The sequence below is a fragment of the Tachyglossus aculeatus genome, chromosome 14, assembly GCF_015852505.1.
Source record: "Tachyglossus aculeatus isolate mTacAcu1 chromosome 14, mTacAcu1.pri, whole genome shotgun sequence".
NCBI classification, from domain to species: Eukaryota; Metazoa; Chordata; class Mammalia; order Monotremata; family Tachyglossidae; genus Tachyglossus; species Tachyglossus aculeatus.
This window is the reverse complement of record NC_052079.1, coordinates 41,396,641-41,415,815: the sequence shown is the minus strand read 5'-3', so window position 1 is coordinate 41,415,815 and position 19,175 is coordinate 41,396,641. Positions and strand designations below refer to the sequence as shown.

Below are 19,175 nucleotides of genomic sequence, written 5' to 3'. Positions count from 1 at the left end.
TTAGCTTTGAATATGATGAATATAATGGAAATAAAAGGTGTGGTCCCTGCCCTTGGAGTTAATTTTCTAGGATGCTTTCAGAATAACACTTTGCAAATGCTTGAGAGAGACAGTAATGAATCCAAGCTACTATGCCACATGAACCAAAAGTCAGTACTTATAAGTAATATCAGTGTAAATCAGTGCTTTATGCATTAACAGTGAAAAAGCAGATAAAAATGAAAGAATTTAAAATTCATCCTATCTTTCATTCACCAATATTCAAGTTAAATGACCAACTTGAAAAGACACATGCACGGAAAGTAGAGTTGTTTCATCTCTGTTTATTATTCAATGAGCAATCCTCCTTCCCAGGTAGCCTTCCATGCTCCCGGCAAAAGAAACAAACAAAAAGGCACTAAAATATTTACATCAGTCAAGAAAAAGTCATACAATAAAGGGTCATAACTGACATAGACTTCAGGAAGAAGTGAGGTATTCTATATCAAACAACAGAATTACCGAGTTAGTCCAGACAACTTTAAATATCAAATTTCTCTTCACATATGCAATGCCCATTTTCTTCATAATCATCTCTTGTTACTACCATATCTTCGAAATCATCATTTTCTGATATCAGTTTTCCACCTTCCCAGGAGTAAGTAATGGGACTGAAAAGATGACCAAAAAAAAAATGTACATGAATGCAAATTCATCATCATCCATCGTACTTCTTGAGCGCTTACGGTGTGCAGAGCACCGTACTAAGCGCTTGGGAAGTACAAGTTGGCAACACATAGAGACAGTCCCTACCCAACAGTGGGCTCGCGGTCTAAAATTACTTTGTAAGGTATTGAAATAACCGATAAGTGTATTGGGAACTGAAAAAACAATCTCCACCTATATTTTAGCAAAAAGCAGAGTCAACCTCAGACGTCTGGCCACCCTGACGGAAAAATTTTGCCAACCCCTCCCGTTCACTTTGATGCCACTGCGTTAGGCTCTTCTGCAAGTAATAATAGGCTCTTCAGGCAAGTAATAATAATAGTAATAATGGCATTTATTAAGCGCTTACTATGTGCAAAGCACTGTTCTAAGTGCCGGGAAAGGAGCAGAGATGACTGCCCAGCGGACTCGTCAACAGCATCCAGCCTTCCCCATTGCTGTGCGGGAGGGAAGAGAGCGAGAGGAAAGGGAGGCACTCTCCCATCTCTGGGACTCAATGAGTTCATTCTTTAAAGAAAGGCTGATCATCATCAATCGTATTTATTGAGCGCTTACTATGTGCAGAGCACTGTACCAAGCGCTTGGGAAGTACAAATTGGCAACATATACAGACAGTCCCTACCCAACAGTGGGCTCACAGTCTAAATGTATTGCTGATGTATCGTTCTGCCATTTACCTGCTGTGGGCCACTGGGCAAGTCGCTTCTCTGTGCCTCGGTTCCCTCACCTGCAAAAGGGGGATTCAATACCTGTTTTCCCTCTTACTTAGACTATATATCCCATGTGGAACCTGATGATCTTCTATCTACCCCATCGTCATCAGTCGTATTGAGCACTTACTATGTGCAGAGCACTGTACTAAGCGCTTAAAAAGCACGGTTCTAAGCGCTGGGGAGGTTACAAGGTGATCAGGTTGTCCCACAGGGGGCTCACAGTTTTAATCCCCATTTTCCAGATGAGGTAACTGAGGCTCGGAGAAGTTAAGGGACTTGCCCAAAGTCACACAGCTGACAGTTGGCAGATCCGAGATTTGAACCCATGACTTCTGACTCCAAAGCCCGTACTCTTTCCACTGAGCCACGCTGCTTCTCCAGCGCTTAGCACATACTTGGACTATACATCCCACGTGGAACCTGATTATCTTCTATCCGCCCCAGCGCTTAGCACATACTTAGACTATAAATCCCACGTGGAACCTGATTATCTTGTATCTACCCCAGCGCTCAGCACAATGCTTGGTGCATAGTACCTGCTTAACAAATACCACAATGACTATAAGTCTCTCTGAAGAAGTACAAATTGACCACAAAGGTTGAAACAATTCCCTTTCCCATCCCCCTCTCCCCACATATCGTATTTTAAGTCAATATTGTAAACTAAGACTTACTTTTCTGGCAAGATAACAGAAACCTCATAGTCGGTTGGAGTGAGGCATCTAACTTCGGAGTAAACTCGATCCCTGAATCCCAGGAAGAGCGAATTTCCCCCAGTCAGAACAATGTTCTTAAAGAAGTGGGGCTGCATTTCTTGAAGAAAGAAATAGCAAAGGTGAATTTTTTTTAAACAATTTTAGATGAAAACACTGGACTAACAATTTAACTAAGGTTAACTGCTGTTAAGCAATAGATAATTAGCCTTTTAAATAGTTAATGCAAAAGGAAATGTTTATTTCAGCATTGGGCTACTTATAGCATATTATTATGTGATCGAACAGTACTTCCTAGTAGCATTGGCTACTATGTGAGTCCCTCAAAGGACAGAGCCTGTGTTTAATTCCCATCCGGATACTCTTTTTCCAGCATTTGGTATAGTGCTCTGCCCAGTAAGTGCTTAATACATAGTTTTACTTCTCCTCCCTCTCCCCGCCCAAAATAGAGCAGGTACTGAATCTATAAAAAAGCTGTGAGTTGGTGACAAAGAATCCACCGGTGGTAACTTTAGTAGCAGCTAGATTTACCTTCAGGAGGGGAACCATGAAGCTTTAGAGAACCAGGGAGATCAAACAGAGCAGAAGTCACATAAGGAAGGTTGTCCATATGTGGAACGGAATTTTATTTGCTTTACTGCTATACGAGAAAGCTAGACAGAAATTGCTAATCTAACAATACCGACCCCAGAGGAGTGAAACAAATAACCTCTTGGAGCAGACAGCATTTGACCCAAGTACCCCTGTGTCCTCATGATAATGAAGATTCTGAAGCTTAAATGTATTGTAAGCAGTCCTTTGAACAAAGAATAGAGGAAGCTACTCAAGGGGGCCAATAAACATTATTTCCCAGGCAATTAATTTAAAAACTGTACATTTCTATCATGTCTGAGACACTGTAGAAATTCATTCTATGGAAATCTTTCCAACTAAGATGGACTATCAACTTGTCTAAAATGTTTTAAGAATGGTGCTGCCTGAACCGAGTGATACATTAGATGAATTCTCCAGGACCTTTCTGGTATGATGACTCCGGTTCTAAGATACCGCTTAATATGTCACGGAACGAGATCACATTCGAAACCAGAAAGTGGACATTTAAATACAAGATATTTTTGCAACTAGGTACCTTCAGGTAAATTCTGAATAGAATAGACGATAGCTTCTGGAATTCCCATTTCTTGAATGCCTATATCTGAAGGATTGAAAAGTATTTCTGGAACAGCAAATCTCTCATTGGCCAGACGAAGTATCTGTTCCCCAGTTTTATATTTTCCGCTTAAAACCATCTCTTCCCTGGGCTATAAGAAATAAGACAGGAAAACACCTTAGAAAGAATCAGGGTGAATTTAAGCTCAATTAAACTGGGATTAACAGGATGCCTGTATTGCCCTATGTTTGGAGAAATTAAGTCTCTGACACAGTAAGCGCTTACCAAATACCATAATTATTAGTATTATTAGTATTATACTTCCAAAGAACACGGCCTTGCGATGGGGCTGTGAGTCAGAACACCATGGTTCTAGACCCAGCTGGGGTGTGACCATCAACATCTCATTTAACCACGCTGAGGCTCAGTTTCTTCATCTACAAAACTGGAATAAAATAACCTGCTCTTCCTACTTCTTAGATTATGAGCTGTGTGGGACAAGGACTGGGTTCAAAATGCATCTTACATCTCTAACCCTGGCATGGTGCTTGGCACATAAATTAAGTGCTTAATACTTCAAATCCCAGCTTTCCAGAAATACCATCAACATATTGACTTCCTCCATAATTTAATCTTGAAATTGGCATTTTCACACTACTAGAGAAGCAGCATGGCCTAGTGGAAAGTGCATGGGCCTGGAAATCAGAGGACCTGGGTTCTAATCCCAGTTCTGCCACTTGCCTGCTGTGTGACCTTGGGCAAGTCATTTAACTTGCCAACTTGTACTTCCAAGCGCTTAGTACAGTGCTCTGCTCTGCACACAGTAAGTGCTCAATAAATACGATTGAATGAATTCAACTTCTCCGTACACCAGCCTCCTCATCTGTAAAATGGGGATTTAGTACATTGTCTCCCTCCTATTTAGACTGTGAGGCCCATATGGGATGTGGACTGTGAATCTACCCTAGTGTTTAGTAGTGTCTGGAACATGGAAAGTGCTTAACAAATACCATTAAAAATGCGTTTAGTTCAGAGTAAGCACTCAAGCACCACCATATTATTATTATTATTACTTCACCTAGCTTCATTATGCCTACTTTTGGGGTCCCTGGATTCCCCTTACTTCAAACGTAAGTTAGTAGCCCAGAATCTCCTTTATTTATGTCGTCTTCCAATTATTCAAAATCTATGTCACTAAGCTACATTCTTCTGGAAATTATACCTTGCCCCAGCCAAACTGGTAACCTAGGCCATCCTCGTTGACTCAGATCCCTTTTGTGTTTATCCCTTGTATGAATAACGATCCAGGCTGTCAAATACTAGTGACGGTATTTGCTAAGCCTTACTATGAGCCAAGCACTGTTCTAAGCACTAAGGCACATTGCTCCAGATGGGGATTTTTTATTAATCTTCTATTGTCTATTCCTAATAATAATAATTGTAGTAAACGTTAAGCACGTACCAGACTCTCTGTTAAGCTCTGGGGTTTAACACAGCTGATCAGATTGGAACAGACTCTGTCCCATACTGGGCTGACTGTCTAAAAAGGAGGGAGAACTGGTACTTAATCTCCAATTTTCAGATAAGGAAACCGAGGCACGGATAAATGAAGTGATTTGCCCGAAGTCACGTAGCAGGCAAATGGCAGAACCAGGAAAAGAATTCAGGTCAGTCAGTCAATCATATTTACTGAGTGTTTATTGTATGCAGGGCACTATGCACTAAATGCTTGGAAGAACACAATATAACATTCCCTGCCTACAATGAGTTTACAGTCTAGAGAGGGAGACAGACCTTCATTTAAATAAATAAAATGACAGATAGGTACATAAGTGCTGTGGGGAGTGGAGGGTTGACTCATATTATGTGCAGAAGGAAAGACAAGCAATACCATGTGAGTCCTCTCCCTCTATTTGACAGCATGGACAGTCTTCTGGCTTCCAGTCCTATGCTCTTTCCACTAAGCCACGCTGCTCCAATTTCACTAATTCCTCAACTCCTGAATTCTTTAATCCCGTGACTCCCACCAACAAAATCCCCCAATGTAGGGGACTCCTATTTCATCAGAGTAAAACTAGAAGTAGGAAATTCAAAGGCTTTTGAAAAGAACAATGGATTGTCAGCTCTGTAAGGGCAGGGTACACGTGTTTGCTTATGTTGTTCTCTCACATGCTAAAAAAAAAATGCCCCTGATTGAACATTTGCCGGTCAGGATTCATAACCTTCAAAATAAATTTGGTAAATACGAATTACGTCTCTCAAAAATTCTAACCTCCTCTGAATCTTTTAATAAATTCAAAAGATACCTCCAACACTACCTACAAATTTAATTTTAAGATAAATTCAGTACAAGGGAAGCTAAAGAGTCCAACTTCAACAACAAAATCTCACCTTATTATTGGTGCTATTATTCTTAAACTAAGTTTCTTTAATGACTGCATGGGTTAGGAATCTTGTTCCGCCTAGGAAAGGAAGAACAACTGTAAACCACCCCTTCCCTCACCCAATTAAGTTAGTTTGACTCTGGCGAAGTGAAACACCAATTAATGCCTCATAATTGGGGGTGTGGAGAGAGAGGGAGTTAAATAGCACTTTTTGGGAAGTTTCTAGAGTGAAGAATGTCATGTTTGAGTAAAAATGTTTTCTTTGGCTAAGGATAGATTATTTAAAACAATACGCTAAACTTGAGAACTTGAGTAGTTAGTACTATAAATGAAAAACGCTAGGAGTCTTTTTCACATTAATCCACTTCTAGGAAAAATATTTAAATTTCTTTCAATTATATTCTATAATCCAGTTCAGCACGAAGTGAACGCTCCAGCAAGGAGCTATACATTCCATCGTACGACATGCCATTTCCCAAAGAGATCTGAAACCAAGATCTTGTGCCATTTACATGAGGACTCAGTTCAAAAATGGCTACGCATCAATGACGGACACATAGATAATGAAATGGGTATAACAATTAATAATAAAGCATACACAAGAAATATAATTGCATGAGGTGGACCAAATACTTTGTACTATGACCCTAATATAACTAACAATTCATGAAACAAAAAATTATTTGTTACCTTACAAAATCCCTTCTTAATTGTACTGAAATCAGGCAAAACGTAGTCTACCATGACTGTATTTTCTTCTCCTTTTAGTCTATGAAATAAAATTAAAACGTGTCACACTATTCCTATACATTCATATTAATTGAAATGGCTATTAATTAGCTTATCACTATACCTACTTTGCAATATCCATATCTTTATAAAAATCCTGAGATACATAGCAAACATCTTCTTTCACTTGATTAATTACATGTGTTTCATCCATAACATGTAGTTGCCTGGTCAAAGTAGAAAAGTTACTAATGTTAAAACTGAATATTTAATATCAAATTATTTTTCTATTCAATAAAAAAGGCTGCACATTTTTGGCCCCACTATCAATACAGTTGGCTATAAAAAATACCAGTTTAGGGGAACAAGAATTCTCTAGCTAGCAATCCCATCAATACTACTTTCAATATAAAAATATCAGAATAAAAGTTAAATAACGCAATCCCACATCATCTTGCCAGCTCACTTTTCCCACTTAATACTTTTCATTCGATCTTTTGGCATTCAACATTTCCAGATTTTGCCTGCCTTGAACTTCAAAGGAGTCACCTGGATTTCCTAAGAAGATTTTCCAAGGGTTTTTATGAAATAAAGTGGACACTTCTGTGATTTTATAGTTTAATATTCTTCACAAGAAACAGTACCTAGTGCTTTACCTGTAGGAGATGATCTCCTTTAAATGATTGGTTAAAAGCTTTCCTCCCACATTAATCCTGAAAAAGAAATATTTTAAACTTGCTTTATTTCTTCCTTTGATTAAACACTGCAATGGAAAAAAATAGCAAGTACAACAAAAAAACAGCTTACCGAATGATTGCTTCTTTTTTCTTCTTACTTCTGCAGTAAGGTACAATGTGTGTAAAGGAATAGCCACTGTCCACAATGATACAGCACAATTCAGATGGATTATCCCGGAAATACCTGTGTGCACTGAGAGCCCCAGCTGCCACAAAAAAACCAGTAACACATAAAACAACCTTCTAAAATACATTCAGGCTTAAATGATGGAAGGGTGAAAAATTAGGTAAGTCACTGCTTTCTGCTAGTTGCAGTGCAATAAGTGATTTAAACTGGGATCGTAGCAGGCTGTACTTTTATACCTCTAAACAGTTCTTAACGGTTGAGAATCTCACAGTAAAATTCTCTTTCTGTAAATGCATCCCTAAAAAGCCCCCCGCAAACGTTATTATGCAGATTGTTGGTTCATTTGTTGTTTCTGAAGACCAGACACGGAATATTAAGTATTGCCAATGCCTATTTACAGCTTTGACCTTTACGACTATTAAGACTTATGAGTAAAACCAAACTCTTATCTAGTCCCCAAAGTAGGAACAGTGTAGGTCATAAATGTTAATACTACTACCAACTTACCGTTTACTCTAAGAACTGCTTGGAATTGATATTCTTCAAACAGGATTTCATTCATTGACTCCTGAATTGAACCGAAGTTAAAATAAGGCTCGGTGATGATGATATTGGAATCTAAAAAATCCACCTGTGGATCAAAATCCAAACTTTCAGGCATTTTTCAAGTGACATCACACTACTTATTAAATCTAGGTAAATAAAAGGTTATTGCATATCTGTATTTTGAAAAGATGTTGCTATGCTAGGAAAAAGTGAAAAAGGTTTGTGCATTTGTTCACACTACTTATATTATTAAATCTAGGTAAATAAAAGGTTATTGCATATCTGTATTTTGAAAAGATGTTGCTATGCTAGGAAAAAGTGAAAAAGGTTTGTGCATTTGTTCACACTACTTATATTATTAAATCTAGGTAAATAAAAGGTTATTGCATATCTGTATTTTGAAAAGATGTTGCTATGCTAGGAAAAAGTGAAAAAGGTTTGTGCATTTGTTCACACTACTTATATTATTAAATCTAGGTAAATAAAAGGTTATTGCATATCTGTATTTTGAAAAGATGTTGCTATGCTAGGAAAAAGTGAAAAAGGTTTGTGCATTTGTTCACACTACTTATATTATTAAATCTAGGTAAATAAAAGGTTATTGCATATCTGTATTTTGAAAAGATGTTGCTATGCTAGGAAAAAGTGAAAAAGGTTTGTGCATTTGGTTTTTTTTAATGTAAACTAGCAGTAGACCAAGGAAAAGATGTCAAAGAGTAATTGCTTTTAGATGTTATATACTCTCACTTTGTGGAAACTGTCCCACTGCTAGCCAAGAAAAAATCAGAACTAGGGAAAGGGGGTCATTCTAAGTGAAATTAAAGCACTGTCTTTTAGTTTGACGGTTTTTCCTGATACTCTCCTGAGTCACTTGGAGAGGCGTTACGATCTGAATATGCTTGATTAATTTTAATTTTCCGGGCCCCTCGGATGAGAGGGGCACAAATCCCCGGCAATATGGCGTGCAGACCCCCGTGTGCAGGGTGGTAGGGAGGCAGCCTGATGAAAGGCCAAGCGTGCTCGGTCTTTCTGTCTCCCTCTCTCCTCCTGCCATCACCAGGGGAACTCAACTGTCCCCAAGTCAAGGGGACAGTAGTTGGGGAGGCTGCAGTCACACAGGCCGGAGTACGCCCACCATCAGCTCCACAACAGCTCTCCCCTGGTTCCCCTCAGTCCCCACCCCCCCAACCCCATCACCTGCCACCCTCTGTGCGACAGACTGTGAGCCCAATGTTGGGTAGGGACTGTCTCTATATGTTGCCAACTTGTACTTCCCAAGCGCTTAGTACAGTGCTCTGCACACAGTAAGTGCTCAATAAATACGATTGATTGATTGATTGACTGACAGCCCGCTGGAGTGGGGCAGCGGAGCCTTGTAGCCTAGGGCTTCCTCACTATCAGGAATCTGGGTCTGGGGGAGGAAAGGCTGGAGGCACAGGGAGGAGGAGGACGAGGATGAGAGGAAAGAGCCACCCTTCCCTCTCAACCCACCAATCAATCGTATTTATTGAGCGCTTACTGTGCGCAGAGCACTGTACTAAGCACTAGGGAAGTCCAAGTTGGCAACATATAGAGACAGTCCCTACCCAACAGTCTAAAAGGGGGAGACAGAGAACAAAACCAAACATACTAACAAAATAAAATAAATAGAATAGATATGTACAAGTAAAATAGAGTAATAAATATGGACAAACATATATACATATATACAGGTGCTGTGGGGAAGGGAAGGAGGTAAGATGAGGGGGATGGAGAGGGGGACGCGGGGGAGAGGAAGGAAGGGGCTCAGTCTGGGAAGGCCTCCTGGAGGAGGTGAGCTCTCAGTAGGGCCTTGAAGGGAGGGAGAGAGCTAGCTTGGCGGAGGGGCAGAGGGAGGGCATTCCAGGCCTGGGGGATGACGTGGGCCGGGGGTCGATGGCGGGACAGGCGAGAACGAGGTACGGTGAGGAGACTAGCAGCGGAGGAGCGGAGGGTGCGGGCTGGGCTGGAGAAGGAGAGAAGGGAGGTGAGGTAGGAGGGGGCGAGGGGATGGCCAGCCTTGAAGCCCAGGGTGAGGAGTTTCTGCCTGATGCGCAGATTGATTGGTAGCCACTGGAGATTTCTGAGGAGGGGAGTAACATGCCCAGAGCGTTTCTGGACAAAGACAATCCGGGCAGCAGCATGAAGTATGGACTGAAGTGGGGAGAGACACGAGGATGGGAGATCAGAGAGAAGGCTGGTGCAGTAGTCCAGACGGGACAGGATGAGAGCTTGAACGGTTTGGATGGAGAGGAAAGGGCGGATCTTGGCAATGTTGGCCATCACTGAGAGCAAGGCCCGTCTTAACTGGAGTGAGGCTGGCAAATAAATCCCTTCCCAATGTTTAGATGATTTGGAAGGCACCTAGGATAGCTCTGCCTGGAGGGGAGAGGAACCTGAGGATTATTCCTTTTCTTGTTTTGCTCATGCTATTTTGGCTGAATTTACCCAATTTCTGTCCAGGAATGCTTCTGCCTTCCCCGAATTTTTAGAATGTGAATCCCCTAGGGGCCAGGTACTACATCTGAATCACCACCTTGTACTTTTCCTCAGCACTATTTTTCAGGAACTGAACAGCCCATGGAAAATAAAAAGTTAGTGCCTGTAATGACACACCTAGCAAACAAACTGACAAATAATTCACTTGTGGTGGGTGTTTTCAATGTGTATGTATGCACACTAGAAAAAACATAATCAATCAATCAATCGTATTTATCGAGCGCTTACTGTGTGCAGAGCACTGTACTAAGCGCTTGGGAAGTACAAGTTGGCAACATATAGAGACAGTCCCTTCCTAACAGTGGGGTCACAGTCTAAAAAATGCTAAAGTCTAAGAAAAGAAAAGAAAGTCTACGTCTAAGAAATGCTAAAGTGGGTCAAGCCAGTAGTTAATCCAGCGTAAGAGGCTACTTCTGACAGAGGAAACAGGGTACGTTGATGAACAGTTAAATCTACCTCGAGGCCTTGAGAGTAACTTTTCCAATATCAGTACTATTACATTACAAATTTTCAGTTATACATTTGCATCCTAGAGCAGAGATACTATTTTCCATATCCCACGGGGACGAGTACTGAATTAATGATTCTTAAATGTTATTCCTGAGTATACGCTTTAAAATATCTGACAGTACATAGAACAAAGTGCAGCTATTTGCAGAGAGTAAATGTTTCCTTCAGGCCAGAAATTTACCCTACTGAACTGAAAAGTGAAGATGAATATCATTACTTCAAAATGAATACAGTGGACTGTCTAGTAGTCTTTTAATGTAAATCTCTATTTGAACGAGATATGTAAACCGAAATCCAAAAACAGGAATGTGTTACCTGGTACATTTCTTTTCCAAAAAGGTAATCCCAAACTTGTCTTTGAACATCCCAATTCACCAAGTAGCCCTAAAAGGTTTTGAAAATGCAAGGGGTTTGGAAGAATACTTTGTTAGTGGCAATGACAAAACAAAATTTTGTAAAATGCAGAGCAAATTGTGGTAGAGAATCAGACATTTTTTCTCCTCCTCCCTTGTATGGCTGCAGATTTCAACTCAAATATAGAAATATTTTCCTATATAGGTGACCGCCATAGCCTTAACTGCAGAATGGCTGCCCTGACAAGGGCTCATACAACACTCTCCTATCAAATTTCAATGGATTATGACCCTCTCCGCAACTTGAGAAGCAGCGTGGCTCAGTGGAAAGAGCCCGGGCTTTGGAGTCCGAGGTCAGGGGTTCAAATCCCGGCTCCGCCAATTGTCAGCTGTGTGACTCTGGGCAAGTCACTTAACTTCTCTGTGCTTCAATGACCTCATCTGTAAAATGGGGATTAAGACTGTGAGCCCCCAGAGGGACAACCTGATCACCTTGTAACCTCCCCAGCGCTTAAAACAGTGCTTTGCACATAGTAAGTACTTAATAAATGCCATTATTATTATTCTTATTATGCCTCCAGCAGGTGATTGGTCAAAAGCAAATGTTCTTCTCAAGCTGCATGTCTCCCTTAATGGAGGCCAGAAGAAAACCTGGGCATGATTAGTCCCTGTCATGGAGCGAGTGACAGGAAGAAAGGAAAGAAAAAGGGGTGGGAGAAACATGGAAAAAGTATAATATGTCTGTTTAAAGTCAAAGGTCATGGGTTCTACTCCATCCTCTATCACGTCTGCTATATGACCCTGGGCAAGTCACTTCACTTCTCTGTGCCTCACTTACTTCATCTGTAAAATGGGGATTGAGACTGTGAGTCCTATATGGGACAGGGACTGTGTCCAACCTGATTTGCTTGTATCCACTCCAGCACTTAATACAGCGCTTGGCATATAGCAAGCGTTTAACAAATACCATTATTAGTTTAGTTTTCAAAAATCTGGTTTTTCAAAGCGCCTCTCTGCATCTATGATCACCTCCAAATTATCCACATTGTTAAGATGGCTTTGTCTCTGTATGTGACCCTCACAATCCACAACAGTGGTGTTCTTTAATAGATTCCATGACCACTGAAACATTTCCTTTGATTATCTACAATCTGGGGCCACCACTTCTCTTCTGCTGGTTACATGGGTCTAAGTGTTGTATCACTCGAGCATCATCACAACGACTGCTTCACTCCCCAAGTGAAAATGCGTTGACTGTATGTGGGTATTCATCTCCTTTGCTAGTGAACAGTTTAAATACAAAGTACATTCCTTCTGTGAAATATGCACATTAAGTATGATTTACGTGCCTATTGCTCAATAGCTTTTTAATAATGTTAAAATCCTTTAGATTATAAACTCCTTGAGGGCAGGGAATATGTGTTTTGATTCATTCATTCAATTGTATTGTTTGAGAGCTTACTGTGTGCAAAGCACTATACTAAGAGCTTGGGAGAGTACAATATAACAGACACCTTCCAGCCCACAATGAGCTCACAGTCTAGAGCATGAGACCGACATTAATATAAATAAATAAATACACAGATAAATAAATATTGTTGATTCTGCTGTAGCCTCCAAGCCCTTAGTATATATTAGTCCTTTGCACTCAGTAGGTGCTTAATAAACACCACTGGTTGACTTGAGTACAAGACTCCACAACTTCAGTCGCAATTTCCATCTTTGCTAAAAGTATACTTGCATCTCCTTCGCTCTAGATCAATCAATCGTATTTATTGAGTGCTTACTGTGTGCAGAGCGCTGTACTAAGCGCTTGGGAAGTACAAGTTGGCAACATACAGAGACAGTCCCTACCCAACAGTGGGCTCACAGTCTAGAAGACAACACGCGGTATGTTGCCAGAAATTCTCTGAATTCAGTCTAAAGCTAAAAATAGAAGAAGGGTTACCTTTTGAAATGGAAGGATGTACAAGTTGGCAACATACAGAGACAGTCCCTACTCAACAGTGGGCTCACAGTCTAGAAGATAGTATGTGGTATGTTGCCAGAAATTCTCTGAATTCAGTCTAAAGCTAAAAATAGAAGAAGGGTTACCTTTTGAAACGGAAGGATGTACAAGTTGGCAACATACGGAGACAGTCCCTACCCAACAGTGGGCTCACAGTCTACAAGACAACACGTGGCACGTTGCCAGAAATTCTCTGAATTCAGTCGAAAGCTAAAAATAGAAGAAGCGTTACCTTTTGAAACGGAAGGATGTAAAAGAGTCCCGAAGGGTCTTTGATTTCGTCTATCTGGTTAGCTGTAAAAGTTTTAAGACGTGCAGTCTTTGACCTGAACTGGCAGTTGGGAATAACACTGGAAAAAAAAAAGAAGGAGAGAGAAATCTCCCAACAAAATTCTTTGAATTCTAAATGAGGTTTGAGAAAGTTACCACGGCTAAACTGTGACAAGCCAGGGTTCTGCAGCCACCCGAATGGATCGAGCTTTCCCTCATCCTACTGGATCAATATAGACCAGACACTACACTGCCTTAAAAGAGGTCGAGGTGGGCACTAACAGAGAAACAAGTGGTCTGGACCCCCTGCACTCTCTGGACTAGCCTCGGTGCCAGAGAAGCAGCGTGGCTCAATGGAAAGAGCATGGGCTTGGGAGCCAGAGGTCACGGGTTCTAATCCCGGCTCCGCCACTTGTCAGCTGTGCGACTTTGGACGAGTCGCTTCACTTCTCTGTGCCTCAAGTTACCTCATCTGTAAAATAGGGATTAAGACTGTGAGCCCCACAGGGGACAACCTGATCACCTTGTACCCCCCCCCCAGTGCTTCGCACAAAGTAAGCGCTTAACAAATGCCATTATTATTATTATTATGCTAGAAAACCATCCTTACCTTAGGAAAGCTGGGGAGACCGCCACATTTTGTAAACAAAGACTGTGCGGGTGCTTGAGGACGTCTTACTTCAAGAACTGCATTTTGCTGCTTTAACTCTGTTGAAGTTATCACAGTCAAAGGACTTGGGGTCTAATCCCAGCTCTGCCACTTGCCTGCTGTGTGACCTTGGGCAAGTCACTTCACTTATGTATGCCTCACTTTCCTCACCTGTACAATGGTGCTTAAATCCTTCTCCCTCTTACTTAGATTGTGAGCCCTGTATCTCCAACCTTATTATCTTATATCTACCCCAGCACATAGTACAGTGCTTGATACATAGCAAGTGCTTAAAAAATACTATTATTATCTTTGTTGATTTTGTAATTTGCAGTTTTGAATTTTAGTGGTCTAAGTATCCGTTTACCCCATTTAGATTGTGAGCCCCTATCACACTGCTAATCTGCTTCTCTCCTTTTACCTATGCTTCACACACAAGCAGTTAATGACTTTATCATTCAAGTTAGCAGCCTGCTGAAAATGAGTTAAAATTAAACCAGAATCCAGGTTTACAGAGATAACTAGAATTGCTTTCCATATTTGACAAAATTTAGGAGGGCCCCAAAGCTTGACTAGGTTTGCTTTTGGAAGCTATTTTAAAGAGTTAATTTTTAGGGATTTCCTCCCATCTGGATGGAGTCTCCTGGTGGGAACAACAGATGAGCCTCTGCCCTGAGACATAAGCAGTCTCAGGTAGTAATGGTATTTAACAGTTCAGAACACTCTAATAATAATAATGATGATGGCATTTATTAAGCGCTTATTATGTGCAAAGCACTGTTCTAAGCACTGGGGAGGTTACAAGGTGATCAGGTTGTCCCACAGGGGGCTCACAGTCTTAATCCCCATTTTACAGATGAAGTAACTGAGGCACAGAGAAGTTAAGTGACTTGCCCAAAGTCACACAGCTGACAAGTGGCAGAGCCGGGGTTTGAACCCGTGACCTCTGACTCCAAAGCCCGGGGTCATGGGTACCTAGTACTCTACTAAGCACTGAGAGAGGATACAGAGATGGAAATTAGACACAGTCCCTGTCCCTCAGGAAACTGGTAAGTAGAGAAGCAGCGCAGCTCAGTGGAAAGAGCATGGGCTTTGGAGTCAGAGGTCACGGGTTCAAATCCTGGCTCCACCAATTGCCAGCTGTGTAACTTCTCTGTGCCTGTTACCTCATCTGTACAATGGGGATTAAGACTGTGAGCCCCCCGTGGGACAACCTGATCGCCTTGTAACCTCCCCAGCGCTTAGAACAGTACTTAGTGCTTTGCACATAGCATTTAATAAATGCCATTATTATTATTGTTGTTGTTATAAGTGGGGAAAAGGGACTGGAGAAACAACACAACAGGAATGATGAAAACATTAAAGCAGGAAAAAGCCCAGACACAACCACGGGTAACTGAGCACTTATTGTGTGAAGGGCACTGAACTAAACGCTTGGGAGAGTGATGACGATGAGGATAACGGCATTTATTAAGCGCTTACTATGTGCAAAGCACTGTTCTAAGCACTGGGAGTACAATGTAACAGAGTTGGTAGGCACATTCCCTGGCCACAAGGAGCTAAATAAATCCACAACAATTCAGGACCAGGAACCTCAAATGAGGAATTGATTCCGGTGACAGTCCTATGGATCATAGTAAATTTGCACAGCTCCACTCAAGGTCCCTGACCACAAGGAGCTAAATAAAACCACAAGAATTCAGGACCAGGAACCTCAAATGAGGAATTGATTCCGGTGACGGTCCTATGGATTATAGTAAGAGTATTTGCACAGCTCCACTCAAGGTCCCTGGCGGTTTCAGTGGGGCACAGAGTGAATGCAGTAAGCAAAAACAGGCGGGCAAAGGTGCGGCACCTTGTTGCCGTGCCTTAATCCGGCTGATGGTTGCCTTTGTAACCGCTGTGGTCTCCGCCATCCTCACAGACCATGGTGGGTGGTTCTCTGGTCATAAACCTTCACCACTGATGGCAAAACCCCGCCACTAGTAAAGCCGAAAGGGTACTTCAAATTAGGAAACTGGATTAGTGGGTGGTTCTCTGGTCATCATCATCATCAGTCGTATTTATTGAGCGCTTATTGTGTGCAGAGCACTGTACTAAGCGCTTGGGAAGTCCAAGTTGGCAACATATAGAGACAGTCCCTACCCAACAGTGGGCTCACAGTCTAAAAGGGGGAGACGGAGAACAAAATGGATGGCCTGTGGCCGGTTTCTACTCCCGGATTCTGGCAGGCAGCTCCTGTTGAAACCAACGGAATTCCACGTTTGTGTCTGTGTGCGTCGGTTCATGGGCAAAACCTGTTCCAACACAGTTTTCCTGTAAGGCGTCAAAGTACAATTTAGACAAACCCACGACCACCCTGGTTTAAATAGCACAGGGGACCGGAATGGATGTGTGTCTTGTCGGCGGCGAGGACAACGCGCTGAATGAAAAAGGCAGCTATCTCTAAACGGTTCAAAAGATACCAAAGCGGAGCTGGTGCGACTCAGAGGGAGTAAGCTTATTTCTGCTGCATTAAACTGTGGCTGTCTTTTGGAGCGGCAGGATCTGGAGGACGGGGGTGGGGGGTTCTGAATCTGCAGGCGGGGTCACTGGCCCACCCATGGGATACAGATGTTCCCTGATGAGGAATACCAATGATGACGTGTGGTGGTCATAAACCTTCACCACCGATGGCAAAACCCCGCCACTAGTAAAGCCGAAAGGGTACTGCAAATTAGGAAACTGGTTTCGTGGGTGGTTCTTTGGTCATAAACCTTCATCACTGATGGCAAAACTCTGACACTAGTAAAGTAGAAAGGATACTGCAAATTAGGAGACTGGGTTAGTGGGTGGTTCTCTGGTCATAAACCTTCACCACTGATGGCAAAACCCTGCCACTAGTAAAGCCGAAAGGGTACTGCAAATTAGGAAACTGGGTTAGTGGGTGGTTCTCTGGTCATAAACCTTCACCACTGATGGCAAAACCCCGCCACTAGTAAAGCCGAAAGGGTACTGCAAATCAGGAAACTGGGTTATGGGCCTGCTGGTTACGTAAAACTTTTTTTCCAATTTGTCTCCGAGAAGATGACAGATGGGTTTTAATAAACAGGGAAGCCTTTAATCCCCTTTCGGGCAGGGGCTAAATCTTACTTTACGTTGCCCGAGTTCTCAGTTCAGTGCCCGCCTCACAATACTAAACAAAAACTATTGATGACTACTTCCGATCGCCTTTTAATGCTGATTCGCTTAGAGAACTAGGTGACTCATTCTATGGTTATTTTTATTTCACCTGATCAAAATGCTGAAATGCAAAGATGATGATGAACAACGAGCGCACACCAGGAAGTCTATTTCAGGCTATAAGTGCCCCTAGCCAGTCTGGAGGGAGGAGCGAGAGGCGCTAACCTTTCCAGAAACAATTTCCTGTACTGAAACAAAACAAGCACACTCTGCTTCCGACTCCCGACCAACAGCCAATCAATCAATGGTATTTACCGTGTGCTTACTAGGTACAGAGCACTGTGCTAAGCGCTTGGGAGAGTACAATGCAACAGATCAGAGAATAAGCTTGGCTCAGTGGAAACAGCTTGGGCGCCAGAGGTCATGGGTTCTAATCCCAGCTCCACCACTTGTCAGCTGTGTGACTTTGGGCAAGTCACTTCACTTCTCTGGGCCTCAGTTACCTCATCTGTCAAATGGGGATTAAAACTGTGAGCCCCACGTGGGACAACCTAATCACCTTGTATCCCCCCCCCAGCGCTTAGAACAGTGCTTCACACATAGTAAGCGCTTAACAAATGTCATCATTATTATTATTATTAGGGGAAGCGGCATGGCTTTGTGGAGAGAGCCCGGCTTGGGAGTCGGAGGTTGTGGGTTCTAATCCTGCCTCTACCACTTGTCAGCTGTGTGACCTTGGGCGAGTTACTTCACTTCTCTGGGCCTCAGTTCCCTCCTCTGTAAAATGGGGATGAAGACTGTGAGCCCCACGTAAGACAACCTGATCACCTGGAATCTACTCCAGCACTTAGAACACTGCTTGGCCCATAGTAAGCGCTTAACAAATACCATCATCATTATTATCATATCTACCTCAGTGCTTAGAACAGTGCTTGGCACATAGTAAGCGCTTAACAAATACCATCATTATTATTATTAATTAGCAGAAACGTTCCCTGCACATAAGGAGCTTACAGTGTAGAGGGAGCTTCTGTAAAATCCCGGTCCAAAAGCACCCCTGACTGATTAATCAATTCGTTCATTCAATCGTATTTATTGAACGCTTATACTGTGTGCAGAGCATCATCATCATCATCAATCGTATTTATTGAGCGCTTACTGTGTGCAGAGCACTGGACTAAGCGCTTGGGAAGTCCAAGTTGGCAACATAGAGAGACAGTCCCTACCCAACAGTGGGCTCACAGTCTAAAAGGGGGAGACAGAGAACAAAACCAAACATCCTAACAAAATAAAATAAATAGAATAGATATGTACAAATAAAATAAATAAATAAATAGAGTAATAAATATGTACAAACATATATACGTCCTCAGGGCCGCGGGCACGGCTCACCTGACATTGTCGTGGCTGTAGCCGATCTTGGCGTTGTAGGCCCCGTTGTCCAACACCAGCGTCGCCATGGCTGCGGCGGCCCGCCGGCCCTACTGCGCAGGCGCCGCCCGCCCGCCGGCCCTACTGCGCAGGCGCCGCCCGCCCGCGACCCCGACTGCGCAGGCGCCGTCCGCCGCACCTCTATGGTTCGCGCCTGGGGCGCGGCTAGAGCGGCTTCACGGCCTCCAGCGCCGCCCTGCCGTGGGACCTCCCGCCCGCCAGCGGCCCCAACCCATCAATCAATCGTATTTATTGAGCGCTTACTGTGTGCAGAGCACTGTACTAAGCGCTTAGCAAGTACAAGTTGGCAACATAGAGAGACAGTCCCTACCCAACAGTGGGCTCATAGTCTAAAAGATGACCTCCGTCTCTGTTATGTATTATGTTTGTATGTATGTATGTATATGTTGTATATGTATGTATGTATAATTATTATGTTGCCGACTTGTAGTAATAATAATGACGGCCTTT

The 19,175-nt window shown here is 42.5% G+C and overlaps 1 protein-coding gene across 1 annotated transcript; it reads right to left on the bottom strand.

Moving 5' to 3' along the window:
• Positions 1–303: 303 nt before the first annotated feature.
• ACTR6 (actin related protein 6) lies at positions 304–18,749 on the bottom strand. The gene is made up of 11 exons (XM_038756338.1): positions 18,666–18,749; positions 13,425–13,542; positions 11,147–11,215; positions 7,766–7,889; positions 7,202–7,337; positions 7,051–7,107; positions 6,523–6,621; positions 6,356–6,434; positions 3,261–3,432; positions 2,093–2,231; positions 304–650 (listed from the first exon to the last, which is right to left on the bottom strand). Exons 1-11 carry the CDS (start codon positions 18,731–18,733, stop codon positions 521–523), a joined length of 1,191 nt encoding a protein of 396 aa, XP_038612266.1. The 5' UTR covers positions 18,734–18,749; the 3' UTR covers positions 304–520.
• Positions 18,750–19,175: the final 426 nt, after the last annotated feature.

Excerpts from the sequence above, each read along its gene's own strand:
- ACTR6 (XM_038756338.1), bottom strand. The coding sequence starts at position 18,733 with ATGGCGACGCTGGTGTTGGACAACGGGGCCTACAACGCCAAGATCGGC. Across the intron at positions 7,890-11,146 it reads TTGGAAAAGAAATGTACCAG|GTGGATTTTTTAGATTCCAA; the intron begins GTAACACATTCC and ends TTTGATCCACAG. Across the intron at positions 2,232-3,260 it reads TATTCAGAATTTACCTGAAG|AAATGCAGCCCCACTTCTTT; the intron begins GTACCTAGTTGC and ends TCTTTCTTCAAG.